The sequence below is a fragment of the Macrosteles quadrilineatus genome, unplaced genomic scaffold (assembly GCF_028750875.1).
Source record: "Macrosteles quadrilineatus isolate MER2022 unplaced genomic scaffold, UCM_ALF_1.0 Scaffold_30__1_contigs__length_1495292, whole genome shotgun sequence".
Classification (NCBI taxonomy): domain Eukaryota; kingdom Metazoa; phylum Arthropoda; class Insecta; order Hemiptera; family Cicadellidae; genus Macrosteles; species Macrosteles quadrilineatus.
In genome coordinates this window covers 310,772-329,013 of record NW_026542623.1, presented here as the reverse complement: position 1 = coordinate 329,013, position 18,242 = coordinate 310,772, and the positions used below count along the sequence as shown (strand labels likewise).

Sequence of the window (18,242 nt, the reverse complement as noted above, 5' to 3'; positions counted from 1 at the left end):
CAAACGCCAGTTTGAGTTTGGACATTAATATTTGATTTATCCATTAACGGTGGAGCTTCAGATTTTGTTTTCTAGTTCTTTGACTTCCCATTTTAACGAAATTCCCTTATAGGTAAGCTATTTGAGTTTTGGATATACATATATATCAATCGTGTCCATGCTCAATACCTGCGTCATTACTCAACATGTTGCCCTTCTTTCCTCCTCTTCTTCTCTCCTCCATCCATTGTCATCTCATACTCATCTTATCCTCTTCTGCTCCTCATCCGTCATCTCATATTTTGTTAATCCATCCAATCCCCATCTTCGGTGAATCGTTCGTAACGTAATCGTATTTTACCATCAGGAATTTTATGTGAATTCGTCGGAATTGGATTATTATTGGATTGTTTTTGGAATAAACTTAGTTGGTTACATTACAACATACGAGACTAATGACCAAATTACACCTAAGAACTCAGTATTTGTGAAGGAGGTAGGTAGTTTCAGATTATTGTAATAATCAATGTTTGTTAGGGAGAGAACTATGCATGGTTAGGTATAATTTTCTTATTGATTTATAAACTTTTACTAATATGATTGGAGTATTAAAAGTTAGGTTAGGGTAGGGGCCTATAAGTTAGCAATGCAATAAATTAATTATTGGCTATGGCGATTCTTTCATACTATCAATTTGTCTCTAGTTTTCAAGGACGCTTAAGAAAACTCATTTTAGGTATGGTAACTTTTTTAGGCTATTTAGTTCACAGTCTGGCTTATCGTCAAGGCCTGCCTAGGCTACTCTTACCTTAGCTAGGCCTAGTGGGACCAAGCCAAGGTGTATAAGTCTCTATGGGAAGTGGTAGATTTGTCGAATAGGCCACCCAGCCTCATAGGCCTAATTAGATGTGGAAATCACTGAATGAAAATAGGCTAACCTAATCTGAATTGTAAAATGCAAGTATTGGGTACAGTTTCTTAACTGGGCTATGCTAATATCGATTAGATTAGTAAACCTTCATGAGATTTTTTCACCATCAGCAAGTTTGGTTGGTTAGGTTAGGTTATATTAGTTTAATTTGATAATAAATATATTTAAAAATATCGATTATTAATCAATATTTTCAATTCGATAGTTTCAATCGATATTAGCATAGCCCAGTTAAGAAACTGTACCCCAAGCGTTTTTGAAATTGTACTTTAAGTACAGTGTTTTTTGGAGTTTTAAGTAAGAGTAATTGTACAAAAACAGTCTGTAGGTAACTTATCTCATTTGCGTCTGACGACTCTGATCGGAATCATTCCGTACTGGCACAGCGTGCGTACGGCTCCGGTCGGAGTCACGGTGCACTGTGCAGTGTTAGACAAGTCATCAATTGTGTCCTCCGCATTTATCGGGGATCAACTAAACTATGTCAGCATGTTATGCTGGTCCTAGGCCTATACATTAATTTGGTGTATGTTGGGTTTAGGTTGGTAGTATAATTTCCCGTAAAATCCTGTCTGGTAGTTTTTGTCCCACTTTAAGGGATTTTCTCTCCGAGCCACATTACAAAGGCACTGGCTACAAATCCAGGCAGTGCTGCTATCTGTAAGTTTTTCAATGAACAATGTCCACTCTCGGGGTAACACAGCATCATCACCACCACTGTTTTGCCGCTGTCAAGACTGAAATATTTTAATGCTATTGCGTTCGCTTACCATCTCTTCCAGGAACTAGAAATTGTTGGTAAGGCCAGTTTCTCATTTAAGATAAAAATTAGAAGTTGTGGTTTGGGATAGTGAATAATGACTAAAATTGATTTGGTGATTCATTCAACTAAAAATATAATCAATTGACGCTCAAAATAACCAACCAATTATTCAGTAAGGTCTATTGTTCAACAATTCGGTTATCCCATCATTACTCATAATGCCCTAACCATTATAATATTAATGCAACCTCTTGCCAGACTATTAGCCACTGGTACCTAGAGCCTCTGAGTTAGTAGGTCCTATACAAAAGCCGAATAGTTGAGAGGTATTTTATATTACACACGTCAGCCTATAAGTAGGGCTGCTGTATTTACCCTGAATGGTTTAGTATTGCTATTGTTAGACTCTAGAGATTTCAACTTTCATTTTGATTCCCTTAGTAACTTACCCGATTAGGTTTAGTGACGACTGGTCAAAACTGATTTCCAGAGGCATGTCTTATGTTAAATTATGGTAACTTAGATACCCTAGTATTGCTCATTTGGATGGTATATTTTTTAATTGAGAGAGTTTGTGTGTCCGTGTTTCAAAAGAGTAGAGAGAAAGAGAGAGATTTTGCACCATAAGTTAGTTTAAAAGTTAAATGCGTAAGTTGCACATCCTTCATTTTCATATTTGAACAAATAAGTTTATATGCTTTTTGTTCAAATGTTGCTGTTGTCTTAAAACTGAAAACGTATGCTATAGGTGTATGTTGGGAATATATGGACAATTTATGCTATAGTTTTTTAAATTGATGAATCATTAAAGTAAATTAATATTAGTTTTATGTTTCAGATTTTGTAATATTAGGTGTTTAAATATGAAAAGAAGAGGAAGCAGCCGTCGTCAAGTGTTGGATCTGGACACTAATAGTTCAAGTTCGCCGAAAAGGTCATGGCAAAGTAAGTTTTATAGCTAGTGGTGACGTTCTATAAGCGAATCTCTATGAACTATGCAATAATACTGTTAAAATTGCCTTGGAAGAAAGTAGGTAGTAAACTTAAGTTATGTCCAAGCTTACCCTTACATAACCTACAGTACACCTTTTTCCATGATTTATCTTTGATAGTATCAATATAAAATTAAAACATCTTTGTTAAATTATGCGTAAGTAGCACATCCTTCAATCTTCATATTACATTGAACAATTCTCTTGGCGATGTCTATTAGTAGCATGGGTGCCCACAAAATTTGGAACAGGGGCGTGCAAAAGATAACAAATCCAGGGAGGTCCGTGAAATTTTGAAAATATGTTTTAAAACAAATTTTTTACGCTTTTTTGGTAGCCAATAGAAGCTACCAAATAAAAATGTTATTGTGCATGAAGGAGGGTATGTTGTAGTTTTTTATGCCAACGTTAAACATTAGCCCTGGTTTTCTAAATAGCAGCTACATCTGTGGTTCAACTTTATACTATTTGATTTGGACATAAAATGAACATACATTTTTTAAATTACTATTATATAATGCAATGTACCTACTTTCATAAATTTATAATAAAAAAGGTAGGGTAATTACAGAACTTTCTAGCTAATAAATTTATTTTCTAATTTTTTTCAGCCAGGGGGGCACAAGTGCACCCCCCTGAGGGCTCCCATGATTCGTAGGCTACACTTAAGTAGGTATGGGTGGGATTGTAATCGTAGTTCGATAGGAACAGGATTTGTATTTCTTTACCGATTTTCCAAGGCAGAAACAGGATGGTATTTGTCTTCTTGTTCTTGGCTAGTAAAGGGAACTTAAGTTCAAACAGCTATTACTGCTTTCAAAATGCATTTACCTCGCTATATAATGCATTTAAACCTTGCTATATAAGATTTATCTTCAAACGCATTGTATTTTTTCCAGCTAAGTATCAGCAGATATACCAAGACCATTTGAACGCCACTGCCGCTTCTGCTACCAAAGTCCCATCAGAAGCCCAGAACGGGTCTGAAGCAGAGAGCAGGTTGCCGCAACTGGTGGGCTACACGTCGGACAGCGAAGGAGACGAGCCCTCCAAACCAGCCGATCTTGACTCCAAAGTCCAAGATTTTCTAAAGGTTTGTGAATTTAGCCTGGCTTGGAGGGATTGTGATTGTTCCTATCCATCTACATTATTAAAAAAATAAAATAAAAGGTGCTATAAGTCTGTCTGTATTTTTATCGTACTCAAAATTTTTTGAACTAATAAACTGAAACTTGTAAGCCATTTTGTCATAGCCCCATTTCACTTCTAATATTCTAATATGAACTAACCTTATTGTGTATTCTGTACAAAACCGAGAAATAATCATTCCGTAAGGTACTCACAACCTTGAGACACTTTTCATCCATCTTTATTAGTGATATTCAAATAATAAACGAGTCCTAAGAATCTAAATGTATGAGGATAGGCTATACCAGAAAAAAGTTCTCTAATATTCATAAAATAATACACCAAAGATTTTTATTCCTCCTAATCCATACCAAGGAAGGAAATAATATTTTCTACAATAGCTTACATTTACCTATGTTCGTCTCAAGAGGATTAATGATTGATCAATGTTCAGTATAAGTGTTAGAGGTTCTACAAATGACAGGGCAAGCTCATAGTCCTACTTTTGGCCACTGTTTGTGGCGCTAATTAATATATTTTAGGGTCTGTAGGAATGTGTCTAAATTCTATAGCTTTATTATTATTTTTTAGGAAATATCGGACATAGTACCTGCTGCCACTACCAATCCAGAAGCCAGCATTGATGAAGAGAGTTCAAGGGATTCGCTCAAGTCCAAGACGAAATACAAGAAAGTCATTGGACTCTCTATGCCAGTTGGGGACTTGTCTCAACCAACAGATGTGATTGGGAACCAACAACCTACTATTGGTGAGTGTCAAAGTGGAAAAGTTAGGCCTATTGAGTATGTTATGCTCAAGTAAGGATTTTTGTTTCTGTAACTCCTCCGATATTTTATTTATTCATTCATTCAAACGATCACGATAAATTATCACTAGATCGCCGAAACAGCTTAAATGAGATACATCTTTAATTGTATGTATTTGTAGTCTGTTGATTCGTTGCACGGTAGATCTAAAAATCTTATTTTTTTAATATTCCAGCGTGGCAAGAGTGTTATGATGAGAACAGCGGCTGTTACTACTTCTGGAACACTGAAACTAACGAGGTGACGTGGGAGATGCCTGAAGCTCTACGATTGTATCATGTGGCGTTGGAGCAATGGAACATACAACAACAACAACTATTGCTGACTCAGCAAGGTTAGTACGACTATAAACTTTTTGATAGTGAAGTTGACATCCCATCTACAGGCCGTCGACAATGTTTACTTTCTCCCCCTACACATAGGGTAGTATATGGAGAAAGTATTGTTTTCGTCAAAATTTTCGAGTTTGAGTATTAAGTGGATATATCCCTGAACCCAAAAAAGTGGTTTTCGAAGTTTTGTCGAAAGAAGTTATGTGTGTGGATGTGTACAGAGCTACAGACCACACCTGTAGTCCGATTTTGATGAAATTTGGTATGTAGTTCTAATCCATGGTATCTCCAGGCGTTTTTTGAAATTTTTATTTTTAATGGGGATTTTCCCATAAAAACCCATAAAATAACGGAAAAATCAAATTTATCAAAAATGGCCCGAATGATTTTGATACAAAAATTTAGTGTGTTATAGTTCTTTTGATTCTGAATGAAATGGTATAAATCCCATTACCGGTACTGTAAAAATTACAGTTCAAAAGTTATTGTAACTTATGTTATTTTCACATAAAAAATCCCATGAAATTACTAAAAATCATATTTTTGAATAATACCCGGTTTTGATTAAAATTAATGTGTTATGGTCCTTATAATTCAAAACAAAATCATGCAACCCCCATTACTGTAACCATTACGGTTCAAAAATTATTGCATTTTTTTTTCCTACAAAATTATCATAGTTACTCCCACCGCTTACCCATGATAAAGGTTGTTGGCAAGCTTATGGGAGAAAGTATGTGTCAGATTGCTGATACTGTTTATTTTATCAAAAAAGGACATAGTTGATTGAGTCACTCACAGAATGAGCTGGTGTCTAAAACTCTATTTACCTTATTTCTTGTTCGTGAGATAGTTGACTTGACATATGCTATAGCTTACAGTGAGTTGTCCTATCAGCGTTACTTGGTGAAAAATAAATTAACGACAACAGTTTCAGATGGATTCAGAAAAGAGGCAATCAAGCTTTATGCTAATCACAATATTTATATTATGGAAGAATTTTCACACTGTTTGAACGGAATAGTTATTTGTGTAAATAGTGTGCGAAGTGGCACCTTGCTGCACATGAGAAAGTTTCTCGAGTGCAGCAAAGGCACTTACCACTTGCGTTACCTACACATTATATTTTTCCTACAGTTACTTTAAAGCATATAAATAATTAGTCTTTCAAACACTATACAGCACGTTTTTAGGTTAGGTTAAATTCAAGCACTGAACGAAATGGGAATGGTTGCACCAGCTAATCGTAGTCGTAGTATCTTTAAGTGCCAACTTATTTTCAAGCCTACACATATCTTGTGCCTAATAAAAGCACACTGTTTTGTGTTGATTGGCTGGAATACTGGATTGCGGCAAAAGTAAGTAAATGCAGCAATTAACTACTACACGTTCTATAATCAGTGCAAGAAAGCCCTCTTAGTCAGGTAACTGTAGGACAAAGTTTATTAGATAAATTAATAATTTTTAAAAATTTTACGAATACACCACTAATTTAAATACATTTTACTTGCTCTAGCTGCAGGGGTTATGGCAGGAGTTGCAACACAACCTTCCAACAAGCAACCTCAGAAGAAAGCAGGCTCGAACAAACCAACCGAAAAGTCCAAGAACAAGAGGACTAAACCAACAGGGAGTGACTCGGAGGAAGAGTAAGTTGGATTTTATTAGTATAATATAAACAAAATAATTGCTAATAACTACTAAGTATAGACGCAGCTATTTTTGATCATTGGGCTTTTAACAAATGGTTCTGAATAAACAGCTGATTTTAGTCAGTATCAAAGCTACACAATGCATCCAACTCCATTCAACACCCATCCTTCCTTCATATTTGGTTTGAAATACGCCCCAAGAAGTGTCCCCATCTTAATTGGTTATAAAGATAGTTGTAATGATTTAGTGTAGATTTTTAAGCCGGTAGCAAACAGTACAATAAGAATTGTCTTAATTTAATTGATTCTATTCTTGTTTCTTCATTAGTATTCCTTACTCTCAATCGTACCCAAATAACAGCTGTTAAGCTACAAGATGATTATCATGTATTCAACCTAGCTAAAATGTGCCAAATGTTAATATCATTTAAGTTTGGAGATTCGTGGTTACAGTACATGTATTACTGTGACATAGAACCTTGCTGTCCATTGTTTTAAATCAATGTATTGTTTTAGGAAAATAGAACTAATCACTTCTTATGGGCCAAATTCTGATGACGATTCTGATAGTGATGCTTCCAATCATTCTTCACATCATTCTTCAAAGAAAAAGAAGGTGGACAATTTAAAGCCATCGAAGAAAGAGAAGAAGAAGGATAAAGATGTTTCAATCGGTCCCCAACTACCTCCGGGTTATGTTGTACCAGTAGAAGTAAAAGAAACAAAACCTGTTGAGATTAAAACTCAAAATGCAGATCTTCCGAAGATAAATTTAGTACCTGCAGAAACTAAAAAATTAAAGAAAAAGAATCAAGCAATTGTGGTAGAAGGAAAGGTTAAACCTGTTTCTGATAAAACAAATGTGAAAGATAACGTGGAAAATGTAAGACCTGCTCAAGAAATTGTCAACAAAGTAAAGACTTTAAGGAGGTTAGTTTTCTTGTAATTATTTGCTATAGGCTAGTTAATAACTTAACTAGGCTAAATCATTGAACATGTTCAAAGTAATACGTTCTTCTACATAGCTAATTTCAAAGCTGAAAATCAAAATACTTTAATATCTAATTTAATTAAAATAGGTACCGGTACTTACGTCTATTCATTGTGATATATCTGCTTACTACTAAAGGATAGTGTCTATATAAAAAAATGGAAAATTATTATGAGGTGGAAAATTACTCAAATTGAGAGCACAAATCCAACTAAACGGTCTTTAATTTTTTTTTACTTGATCAATATACACATATTCTATGCTATTAGTCCAAAAAACGGAATCCAAATTTTTCTAATTAGGATTTTCAAGTCTTCCGCAATAAGAAATCAATATGGGTTAGATGTATGATTACCTTTAAATTTATACGTAGGAATTTAAAATAGTTATATTTTTAGGTTAAATTCAATTGTTTTTAATCAGTTGAATTCTTTTGCAGGTTAAAAAAGCTGAAGGATAAATCGTCAGATGATAGTAGCTCTGAAGACAGTAGTTCATCAGACGATTCTATAAAGAGTAAAACAGAAACAACAGACAAAAACCAAGATAATGAAGAGGAAGAAGATGACGATAATGATGAAGATGATGGTGTTGAAGATTCTATATTAGAAAGACTGAAGAATCAGGCAAAAATATTGAAAGAATTAGGAGGAGAAATCCCGGAAGAAATTAAAGAGTTGTTGGAAACTAATTCTGATATTCAACAGGATCAAGAGGCAACAATTACAAAAGAAAGCGAAGAAGATCTTACAGATAAAGAACAAATACCAAGCAAAGAGATCATATCTGAAGGAATATGGCCTGAGAAGGAGGAATCGAAAACCGATGAATATTTTGATAAAATATCTACTACAGATAGTTTTCTCAGCAACGTTATGAAAGTTGAACCATCAGAAGTTGAAACAATATTCAATGAAGAAAGCAACTCACAAAGTGAAACGCCAGTGATTGATGTCGCAGAAATAAAGAAGAAACCTCCAGAAAAAGCACCTACTTCTTTCTCGTTGATTGCTGGCTATGGGAACGAAGAAGAGTCGGAACCTGAAGAAGACAAGGAAGAAGATAAAACAAAAGTGAACGGGAAACCGGCTCCGTTGTTTCCTATTGCAGCAGCTCTAGAAGAGAGTGATAAAGTGGAAACGGAAACTAAGGTAGAAAAGCCATCGGTTAAAAGTGCAAACATGAAAGTGATCAAGCTGTCTGCAAAAGCTAAGGAACTGATACATTCAAGCACCACCACAGGCAAAGCAAGGGCAACCGAGTTTGTTGCTACTGCTGAAGGACTGAAACCTTCTTCGCTAGTTAAAGGTGAGAATTGTGTAATTTTGTTTGCTTATGCGTTTGTGTGTTTTGTCATGCTTTAAAGGATTTTTATTACTTTCTCCTCCTATTCATAGTGTATGGAAAAAGTATTATTTTCTTGAAATTTTTTATTTTGGGTGAAAATATCCGATTTGTGTCCCCCTGAACGAAAGTGGTTTTTGAAGTGGCTGTGTGCGGTGTTTATTTTTATGTTTAGATTATTATGGTGATTACATTTTATTTTTCTTCTACAAGTACTCATTCTAGTGTAAAGTAATGTGTCCATTGGGTTTTTGCTTTGAACTGTTTGAATTGACAATGATATCTGTAAATCCCCAATTTTAAAAGTTATTTAAAGAAGATAATGTTGATGTTTTTATTTTCAGCTGACGAAGTTCTCAGTGACAATTCTACAGGATTCCCTGAACCTGTGAAGAAAACTTCTCGCAAGAAGAGGCTTGAAGTACCTGTTTTTAGAAAGCAAGAGATATTACCTGTGAAAGTCGAAACCTTGAGCAAAGAAGAGCCTGTAGAAACAAAACAAGAAGTTGCCAAACTCATGCAAAATGATTCTTGCGATCCTGAAGAAAAAGAAACTGTGAAACCAAAATCAACCGCGTACACGACCACATGGGCCTACAACAGAGAGTTGAAGGAAGGAGAACACACAGGTTTTGGTTATGGCCATGACTTTGAATCCGACCCAAAACAAAAGAGTGGCAAAAAGGGGATGATCCAGTTTGTAAAAGCTGATACTTTGATGCCTAAGACTGAAGCTGTTGTAAATATACCAAATAAAAAACTTGCAGTTGAAGAAGTTAAGGAGGGTAAGTAAAATAAATATGTTCTACTAGAAGTTAGAGTCTTTACATACAATAATAAAGGTTTAGCAATCGAAAGCTTACACCGATATTGGTTTATTGGTACAATTAGTAAATTTGGTGATAAAAACGTATAAATAATTGTTAATAGTTTTGTTGTTGGATATTGTTGTTCACAATATGAGCCTATAACGTAAAAAAATTACTCATTAGACAAACTAACATTTCAAGAGTAGGCCTAGTTATAATTATAAGAATTCTGTACATATTAATGGATACATTTTGAATATTAACAGTAGTAACAAAATTAGACCTTTTTCTTCTTTGGACTTCTACTATGTCTGTTTCAAAATGAAACCAACTTTCTAATCATCCCCAAATCCTGTTTAGGATTAGGATAGGTTGGGTTAGGTTAGGTTAGAACCAAGACAACGTAAAAACTTATATTGTGTATTGTTATATACACATTATATAGTCGTAGAAAATTAACCAACATGGTCCAAAAAACCAATATTAGCTTACCTGAAAATGTGTATTGTTATTTTGTAGCCTATACAGTAGTGAATATGGTCTGGAAGAAAATTCTTACAAAAGATAGTAGGATTATTGTTAATTCTTCATTCGTAGGCTTAAGCAGCCGGTGTCATCACTAAATTTTCTGTCTTTCGATGAGAGCGAGAATTAAGTTATACGGTATTCTTAATTTGCTGCTTTAAAAGTGCTCTTAGGCTTTGGCTGCACGACATTCAAATTTCACATATTCTGGATTACATTCTATGTATCCAAGCACATTTCAAACCTTTGCTAAACTAATTTGTTTTCCAGAAAAAGAGATGTCGAGCGCAGAGAAGGAGAAAACCAAGAACTTGGCACAACTGTTGTCGGAGAAAGTAAAGTTTCTCTGCGAGGGCAAAGAAGTGGTACCCCCAGTGCAGGTTATGGCAATCCAACTAGAGGTCTGTACATTTAATTGTTACGTAGAAGAAAATAGATAGGAATCCTGAAGTACTTACATTAATTTGACCGGTTCTAGTTCTTCTTCCAATAAATATGTAAAAGCTAAATTGTTTGTTAGAAGTTAATACAACGGGTGTCCCAAGAAGAGGTCCCTATTTTTCAATATATATATTAGACGCACCGAACACTCTACAAACCTTAAACTCAACAGTCCCAACATACACATATGTAAAAGAAATACCTCTGAGTATCAGTTAGTTCTAACACATTAGGACAAAATGGCAGGATATCAAAGAAATAGTACCTTTATGATACCTTAAAATACAATTGCTGATTTGGTTGGTTTTTTCACCTTTTTGTTTGGATCAGTCAGAATTAATTGAGACTTGGGGGCAACACCATTACATATGTTACCATTACATAGTCACGACTGTAGCATTTCAAGTCTGTAGTGCACTCAATACGTCTGTCATATCAATAAAAAAATAGAGACCTCTTCGTGGGACACCCGGAATAACTTACTTGACTTTAGCACTCAAATTGTTTTTATTTTTAATCTAGTTGGGTAATAAACAACATTTCTTGACCCAATTACCTAACTCTTTAAATGGGTAGGCCTAATTCTTATTTTACCATAACTACACTGTTGTTACTCAATAATACAACAGACCCGGTAATCGACTCGGTTCTGTGTGAGCTATTGTAAAGAACTGGAATTATTTTTGTATTTTGATGGGAGTATTGTGTGTTTCCTTACACGATTTAAAATTTCCAATTCTTCTGTCAAAATAGATAAAGATCCGACGTTTTTTGTAATCTGAAAAGAGTTCTTCCCTGTCTTTAGGTGTAGAGACATCTACCTATATCAAAGTTAATATTAAAAAATGATTTGTAAGATTTAGTCTTTAGAGATATATTCAGCTGACCAATTATTGAATCTTGGACCATTGTAGCTATGCAGCTATTGATGAGTAATAACATCTCCTTACAACATAGCCTACAGAAGTCCCAAAATATTTTTAGATGCTGGGATAAGCGAGCATGAGATTTTGGGTAAAATATCAAGGCTCAGATAAATTCTTCCTGAGTTTTTGTTTGTAATGAACCTTGTAATCATCTTAGCAAATTCGTGATTATCTCCCACGATTGCAGTAAAATCTACAAATTCTCCCCCCTTTTTCTGGGCAAAATCCGGAACGTTCTCTGTTATTGCAGGGACATCATAATCACACCCTGATTGCGGTGAAACCTAGAACCTCTCCTGCTATTGAAAGACATCATCGTCTTATCCTGATTGCGGTGAAACCGAGAATATCTCCAATGATATAGTCATCATTAGCAATGTGGTTAAATCATGAAACTGATAATAAACCTCATCATCACACCCCGATCTTATTAAAATGGTGAACATCTTCCGTGATTGCAGAGACCTAATCACCTCCACCTGGGATAGAGGCAAAATCATGAATTTCTAAATCCAAATTCTTGGCAGATGCTTTTTGCAATTGCGATATCCCGAGAATCATCTTGAGCTTGATTTTCTGACTCGATGCTCTATCATTCCAGTTTTCCCTATCCAATATCTGATGATGTTACAGACCCTGATGGTGGCACACAGTGGTGGAGGTCTGAGTGTCCAATACCTGCGACAGTGGCTGACATCACTGGATGACCAGCTAGCCTCACTAGAGCTGGTCGCGGCCCCTGAGGGCTGGCTGTGTCAATGGGATAGGTACGTCTACTCACACTCTTACTACTTCACTACTACTCTGTCAGAACTTGTGTGTTGACCATTGTCTCCAGATTGCCTAAACGCTCTAGCTGGGGGGCCTCAGTCATAAGTGTTGCCACCGACCTTCGACAAGGCTGGTGTGAACAAGGTAGGACGGTAACAGTTATCCGTGGGTGGTCACATTATACTAGTACTGTCACTGTGTAAACACGGAGGATTCAGTTGGTTTTGTTGATGATGCAATTGCCCTTAGTTTGCTTATTTTTAGAGGTTGGCAGCCTTCATTTGCCTGTCCACATAGACTAACTGCCCGTGTGTGGATCGTATTCAGCAATACAAAGGGTGAGCCGAGGGAACTGTCCGTGACGCTACCGACTGAGCCACCAACTCACCAATACCTATTCGCTATTTGCCATTTGGGAGTCCTTCATAAATTGCTTACCAGAATCTACCCCCATTACCTTAAAAAGTGATGAAAATCAGATTGTGGTCCTTAACAATGTTAAGTGAATACGCTGTATTGACTTTTATGTTCATTAGTCCTTCTGTAATTTCTTGTACTCACAAAACTGTTAGCGTGAGAAAAATCTGTAAAACATTGGTTACGGTCATGGTGTAGTTGTGAACGTCTTGTGTGGTCACAGCAAAATCGAGATTAGCTTCTGCGGTCATGGCGATATCATCGTCTCCCATGATTGTGATGAATCCATGAAAATTATCCGTGATCACACAAATGATTAAATCTACAATCGTACATCTTCACAAACGCTCTCCGCAAACGCGGAATTAAACGCTTGTCTCGATTTAACCCTTGGGTAGTATGATTATCATTTTCGGTTTGATCAGATTCCTTGGGTCAATGGTTAACCTGACTAGAAAATGTCACGGTCCCGCAGACCCCAAGTGTAAGGTATTCTTTGCAACCGGGAATCTTGACCAGTAAAAGTTTTTACTGCCGGATAGTCCAGGGAAAATGTGTGAACCTTTTTTTAAGTTCTGTGGCTGCGTGAATGTGACAGTATTTAGTTAATGTGATTGCCCACATGGAGTATTTTTTTGATTTATTAATAGCAGAAATAAACAACAGAAAAGTGCAGTTTATATCTGCTTCAAAATCGCTGACCAGCTCAAAGAAGCACAATAGATTGGATAGAAATTTATAGGATGTTTAGCTTTTCTTTAGAACTGTATAAAAAATTTACTATAATTTTTCGAATTGCTCAAGAAAAAAGTAAATCTACCTGCACTTTTCAGTTGTTAGGTTAAGTTTACCGCCTACACTATATTACCATCTATATGCATTTGAAATACCTTTTGAAACTACTTGATTCTTGTGTTCTTGTCCATTATTTCAAGATTTTATACTTTGATCATGCCGTAGGTTGTTTGCCGAGATAATCTTCTCTGCCGTCAACTGTGCCACTGATCTCTTTGAAGCGTTTGTTGTCGTCTCTGATGTTTTTAAATCATTTTAACCCATAAATCGTTGTATAAGGTTTAGTTATAGCACCATATGTAGTTATTGTTATAAGACTATGTATTTAGGGAAAGTTTTAATAGTCACTTATGTAAACACTATTGTAGAATTTTGTTAAGTTGAATACTTTTCCATAGTTAGTAAATGGTGGTTTGTAAATTCTTGGTCAACAGATTATATACAGTTTTGAAAAGAATGTATCCTAGTTTAAAACCTTGACTAAAGATACAGAGCTGTATCCAGTTTTTGTTAAGGAAAAAACTTAGTTTTAATTGTACAACTTAAAGATTTAAAATTCTAATTTATTTTGTGTCACTCTAATTATCATAGTTCTTAATTATTGGAGAGCGAGCTGGTGTGGTGGTAGAACGTAGGATTTCGATCCCACACAAGGGAGTTATGCGGATGTCAAGAGTTAAATTTATTTTAGTGTTTGTTGTTTATCAAACACATGCTTCTTTATGTAGTCATATATTCATGTTATTATCTTCAGGTTTTGATTGGAAAATTAATATTTTATTACTACCTCTGTATTTTTGGGTAGTTTTGGCAAGGCAACTAAAATCATTGAGGATTTGTGATCCAGGATTTAATGTTTTTAGTTTTGATTCCACAACTCAAAATTTCTGGTGTTGACCATCACTTACTATCCAATAGTAGTAGATAGAAAAATATTTTTTTTAACTAGGTAAACATTCTTAGAAGCTATACTTTCATAGATTTATCGATGCTAATTGTTAACTTCTAGGTGTAAAAAGTAAATTGAAAATACTCTGTGCTGACAGCTAATAAAACTAATTTCCTAATCTGTAAACCGCCTATACAGAAGATAAATATTTGGTCGTTTAGAGAGAGAAAAAAATGACATTGATAAAATTTTTACAAAAATATGGAACATCAGTCCATAACCACTCCTTCTAGCTCTAAATCAGCATTTGACATTTGTGTTGAATGAATTTTGAATCCCCAGAAGTAAATTAAGTATACAGTAGACTCCCTCTTAACCAGACTACTCTTGGCAGAAGTAACATTCTTTAACCGAACAATTTTTTTGTTTAACCGGACTGGATCGGAAGGAAGTGGGCGGTACTGAAAAGACTTTTCTTGTGGGCAAGATTTTGATACCAGTGATCATGTGTCTAAGTACTATGATCTCCCAAACTTAATTAAAATATTTGGTTTAGCTTTTAAGTGATTCCCTTGCACATGTATCGTTAGTCGTGTTCATACAGTGATGTTTCTAATTTAACAAGTTTTTAGGAGACCGGTTCAACCAGTAAACCCGTTAACCGGACTGGCACAAGTCCCGAGAAGTCCGGATAACAGGGAGTCTACTATAAAAAAATTTATTATTACCAAACCAAAAGAATGTTAAAGTCTAATACTGTACATTACATTGGTTTGACTCTCTAATTCCCTCAAAGAAGGTTATTTCCTTCTGATCTGCTAGGATTGAACCAGTGATCATCTGGCACCTAGTGCAAGGCCGATCTTCTCATCTGCTTTAGAACTTCAGCTTAATATCTTCGTTAATTTAAAAGTTTTCTGATCAATATGTGGGCCTATAGCTTAAATGCTTTTTGTATGGTAATGTAATACTTTATGGAAATAATTTTTTTTGGAAGCTATACAAAATTCAACATTTTTGTATATTTGGAATTTTTGTATCACTAAACTTTTTTACAGTATGTAATTTACTTTTATTTTATTGAAAGTTTAATGTAATTTGACATAAAATTGAGCACAGCAGATGTCAAACAGATACATATTTTTTTTTTCAAGAAGAGGACATGAAAATAACTGAAGAGAAAACGCAGCTGGCCTTCCTTCTATTTAGGCTATTCCTTACTGAAAATGTTAGACTATGAATTTAAGATTTTTATTTCTCTATGTACTTTTAATTTGCCCATTAATTTCTTAAAATATTTTTAAGTACGTTACTTTTATAAATTGTATAGTATTTGACTTAAGATTTTATGTCAAATTATAAGTCATACTAAAATAGTGACTAGACTATATTAATTGTGAATGATGAACAGTCCGTTTCTAATAACAATCTTCAACATGATATTTGATGATAAATGAAAAGTAGCCTAAACTTATTATATTATACAGGGTGTTGAAAATGTCTGGAACCAACATTATATCTGGTGAGTGGTTAAAGAAAAACAACTGATATTTTGTGTACGGATATTCTATGGTTTTACCTATCTTTTGGTGCCTTATGACATTTTTTACCACTTATAGGGAACGTCCTGTGGAGGATGCGGTAAAAAGTTTTAATGGAAGCCTATGGTAAATGATACATCATTTTAAAGGCCCTTTTTTCTGAGTAAGGAGCCACAAATTTCATCTCAAGAGGACCACCCTAGCAAAAATGGCGACTGTTTGAAATTTAAATACCCACTTATAGGGAACGTCCTGTGGAGGATGCAGTAAAAAGTTTTAATGGAAGCCTATGGTAAATGATACATAATTTTAAAGGCAATTTTTTTCTGAGTAAGGAGCCACAAGTTTCTTCTCAAAAGGACCACCCTAGCGAAAATGGCGACTGTTTGAAGTTTTTGAAAATAATTGAAAGCTTAATTGGTATTTCTGTTTAAAATAAGTTTAATAAAACAACACAAACAATTTAGTTATTTTTTTTTCAGTTAGTGTTTATTAAATGTACAGCAAGACAATTATATTTTTACAAAACTTTTTACTGCATTCTCCACAGGACGTTCCGTATAAGTGGGTTTTTAAATTTCAAACAGTCACCATTTTTGCTAGGGTGGTCCTTTTGAGATGAAACATGTGGCTCCTTACTCAGAAAAAAATGGCCTTTAAAATGATGCATCATTTACCATAGGCTTCCATTTAAACTTTTTACTGCATCCTCCACAGGACGTTCCCTATAAGTGGTAAAAAATGTCATAAGGCACCAAAAGATAGGTAAAACCATAGAATATCCGTACACAAAATATCAGTTGTTTTTCTTTAACCACTCACCAGATATAATGTTGGTTCCAGACATTTTCAACACCCTGTATATTAAATGTGTTTAAATACTTTTTATTGTAAAAAGCAAAAAAAATCACAAAAAATAATACAATTTTCAACATTTTTAAGCTCTTTCAAGCCATAGAAGTATTAACAAAATTTGGCATTTTGTTATTTTATTTTATATCATATATAAGATTAAATAATTGCATCCGGTTCAATCCTTAAGTCCTTGATCTTAAAGGAATCAAGGTTTATAAGCATTTAATACTATTAATTGTCAAATAAATTTCTTGTTTGCTTATGTAATCATATAAATTTGAAAACCCATTATTTCTCATTATATTTTATAATTGTAAAGATGAAATTTGTAATTTATTAACATTATTAGTGTTCTACAGCAAACCTTGGCTTATACAATAGAAAATATAATCTAGAAAATTATCGATGGGACATTTGCCATCCAGATTTATATTTGGCTTTCAGATATTCTATTCTAACATTATTCTCACTGATAGACTTAAAGTAGGCCTAAACTTTGTAATCAGATTCTCCGACACCAGTTACTATTTAATTATTATTATCTAGTAAAATATTTAAACCAAGGTTTGCTGTATATAATGTCAGACTTTTAATTCCCTAAATTCTATTGGTAGTTTCTTGTAAATCTTCATGAAGAGAAAAGGGTTTATTTGTTTAACATAATGAATAGTTTGTCTTTGAACTAGGTGATTTTATGTTGTTTGTTAATGATTCAAAATAATTTCAAATGTTTCAAATATTTAATTTGTAGGGGTTTAAAATTGTAATTATTGTCAAGTTACCATTTTATTTTTATATTTACAGTTTCACCTAAAGTGAATCTTATTCTTGTGATTAATTTTGTTCATTCCAGCAACCTCAGCCAAAAATCTTGGTATTTTATAAAATGTGTACCATTTTATAAAATATGTTCATGATTTTCTAAGATTCCGTTTTAGTTTGATGGGATGAATTCTTGACATGCTTTAATCATATACATCAATTAATTACAGTTTCATTGACACAATTTGAATTTTGATTTTTTTCAACTGGTTTTACATAGGACATATTTCTTTATTCCATCCACTCTAATACACAATTGAATAGTCAAGTGTTTATAAAACAGATACAGTATTACACTAATGCTAACAAAGACAGTTATGATTTTATTTTAGTCTAAAATAATAATAATAAATTACTAAACTAACTCAATCATGATCATAAAGATGATATAGGTTGTCAAAGACTGAATTATCCACTTATAAATTAGTCATTTTACCAATAATCGTACAAACTCTAAATGTTACATTTGTAAATTACAAATTATATTTATTAAATAATCATTCATTTCACTC

General features: G+C 34.2%; 1 protein-coding gene across 1 annotated transcript in view; it reads left to right on the top strand.

The window, feature by feature from the left end:
- The first annotated feature begins 363 nt into the window (after window positions 1-363).
- The window catches only part of LOC129005675 (formin-binding protein 4-like), a 28,476-nt gene continuing 10,597 nt past the window's right edge, over window positions 364-18,242 (top strand). Inside the window, exons 1-11 of the mRNA XM_054434635.1 lie at window positions 364-475; window positions 2,512-2,618; window positions 3,565-3,758; window positions 4,385-4,562; window positions 4,796-4,954; window positions 6,469-6,601; window positions 7,121-7,534; window positions 8,035-8,903; window positions 9,284-9,724; window positions 10,544-10,674; window positions 12,274-12,407. Of these exons, the coding sequence (XP_054290610.1) occupies window positions 2,537-2,618; window positions 3,565-3,758; window positions 4,385-4,562; window positions 4,796-4,954; window positions 6,469-6,601; window positions 7,121-7,534; window positions 8,035-8,903; window positions 9,284-9,724; window positions 10,544-10,674; window positions 12,274-12,407 (2,735 nt within the window). The 5' untranslated portion in view covers window positions 364-475; window positions 2,512-2,536. The remainder of the gene's footprint in view (window positions 476-2,511; window positions 2,619-3,564; window positions 3,759-4,384; window positions 4,563-4,795; window positions 4,955-6,468; window positions 6,602-7,120; window positions 7,535-8,034; window positions 8,904-9,283; window positions 9,725-10,543; window positions 10,675-12,273; window positions 12,408-18,242) is intronic.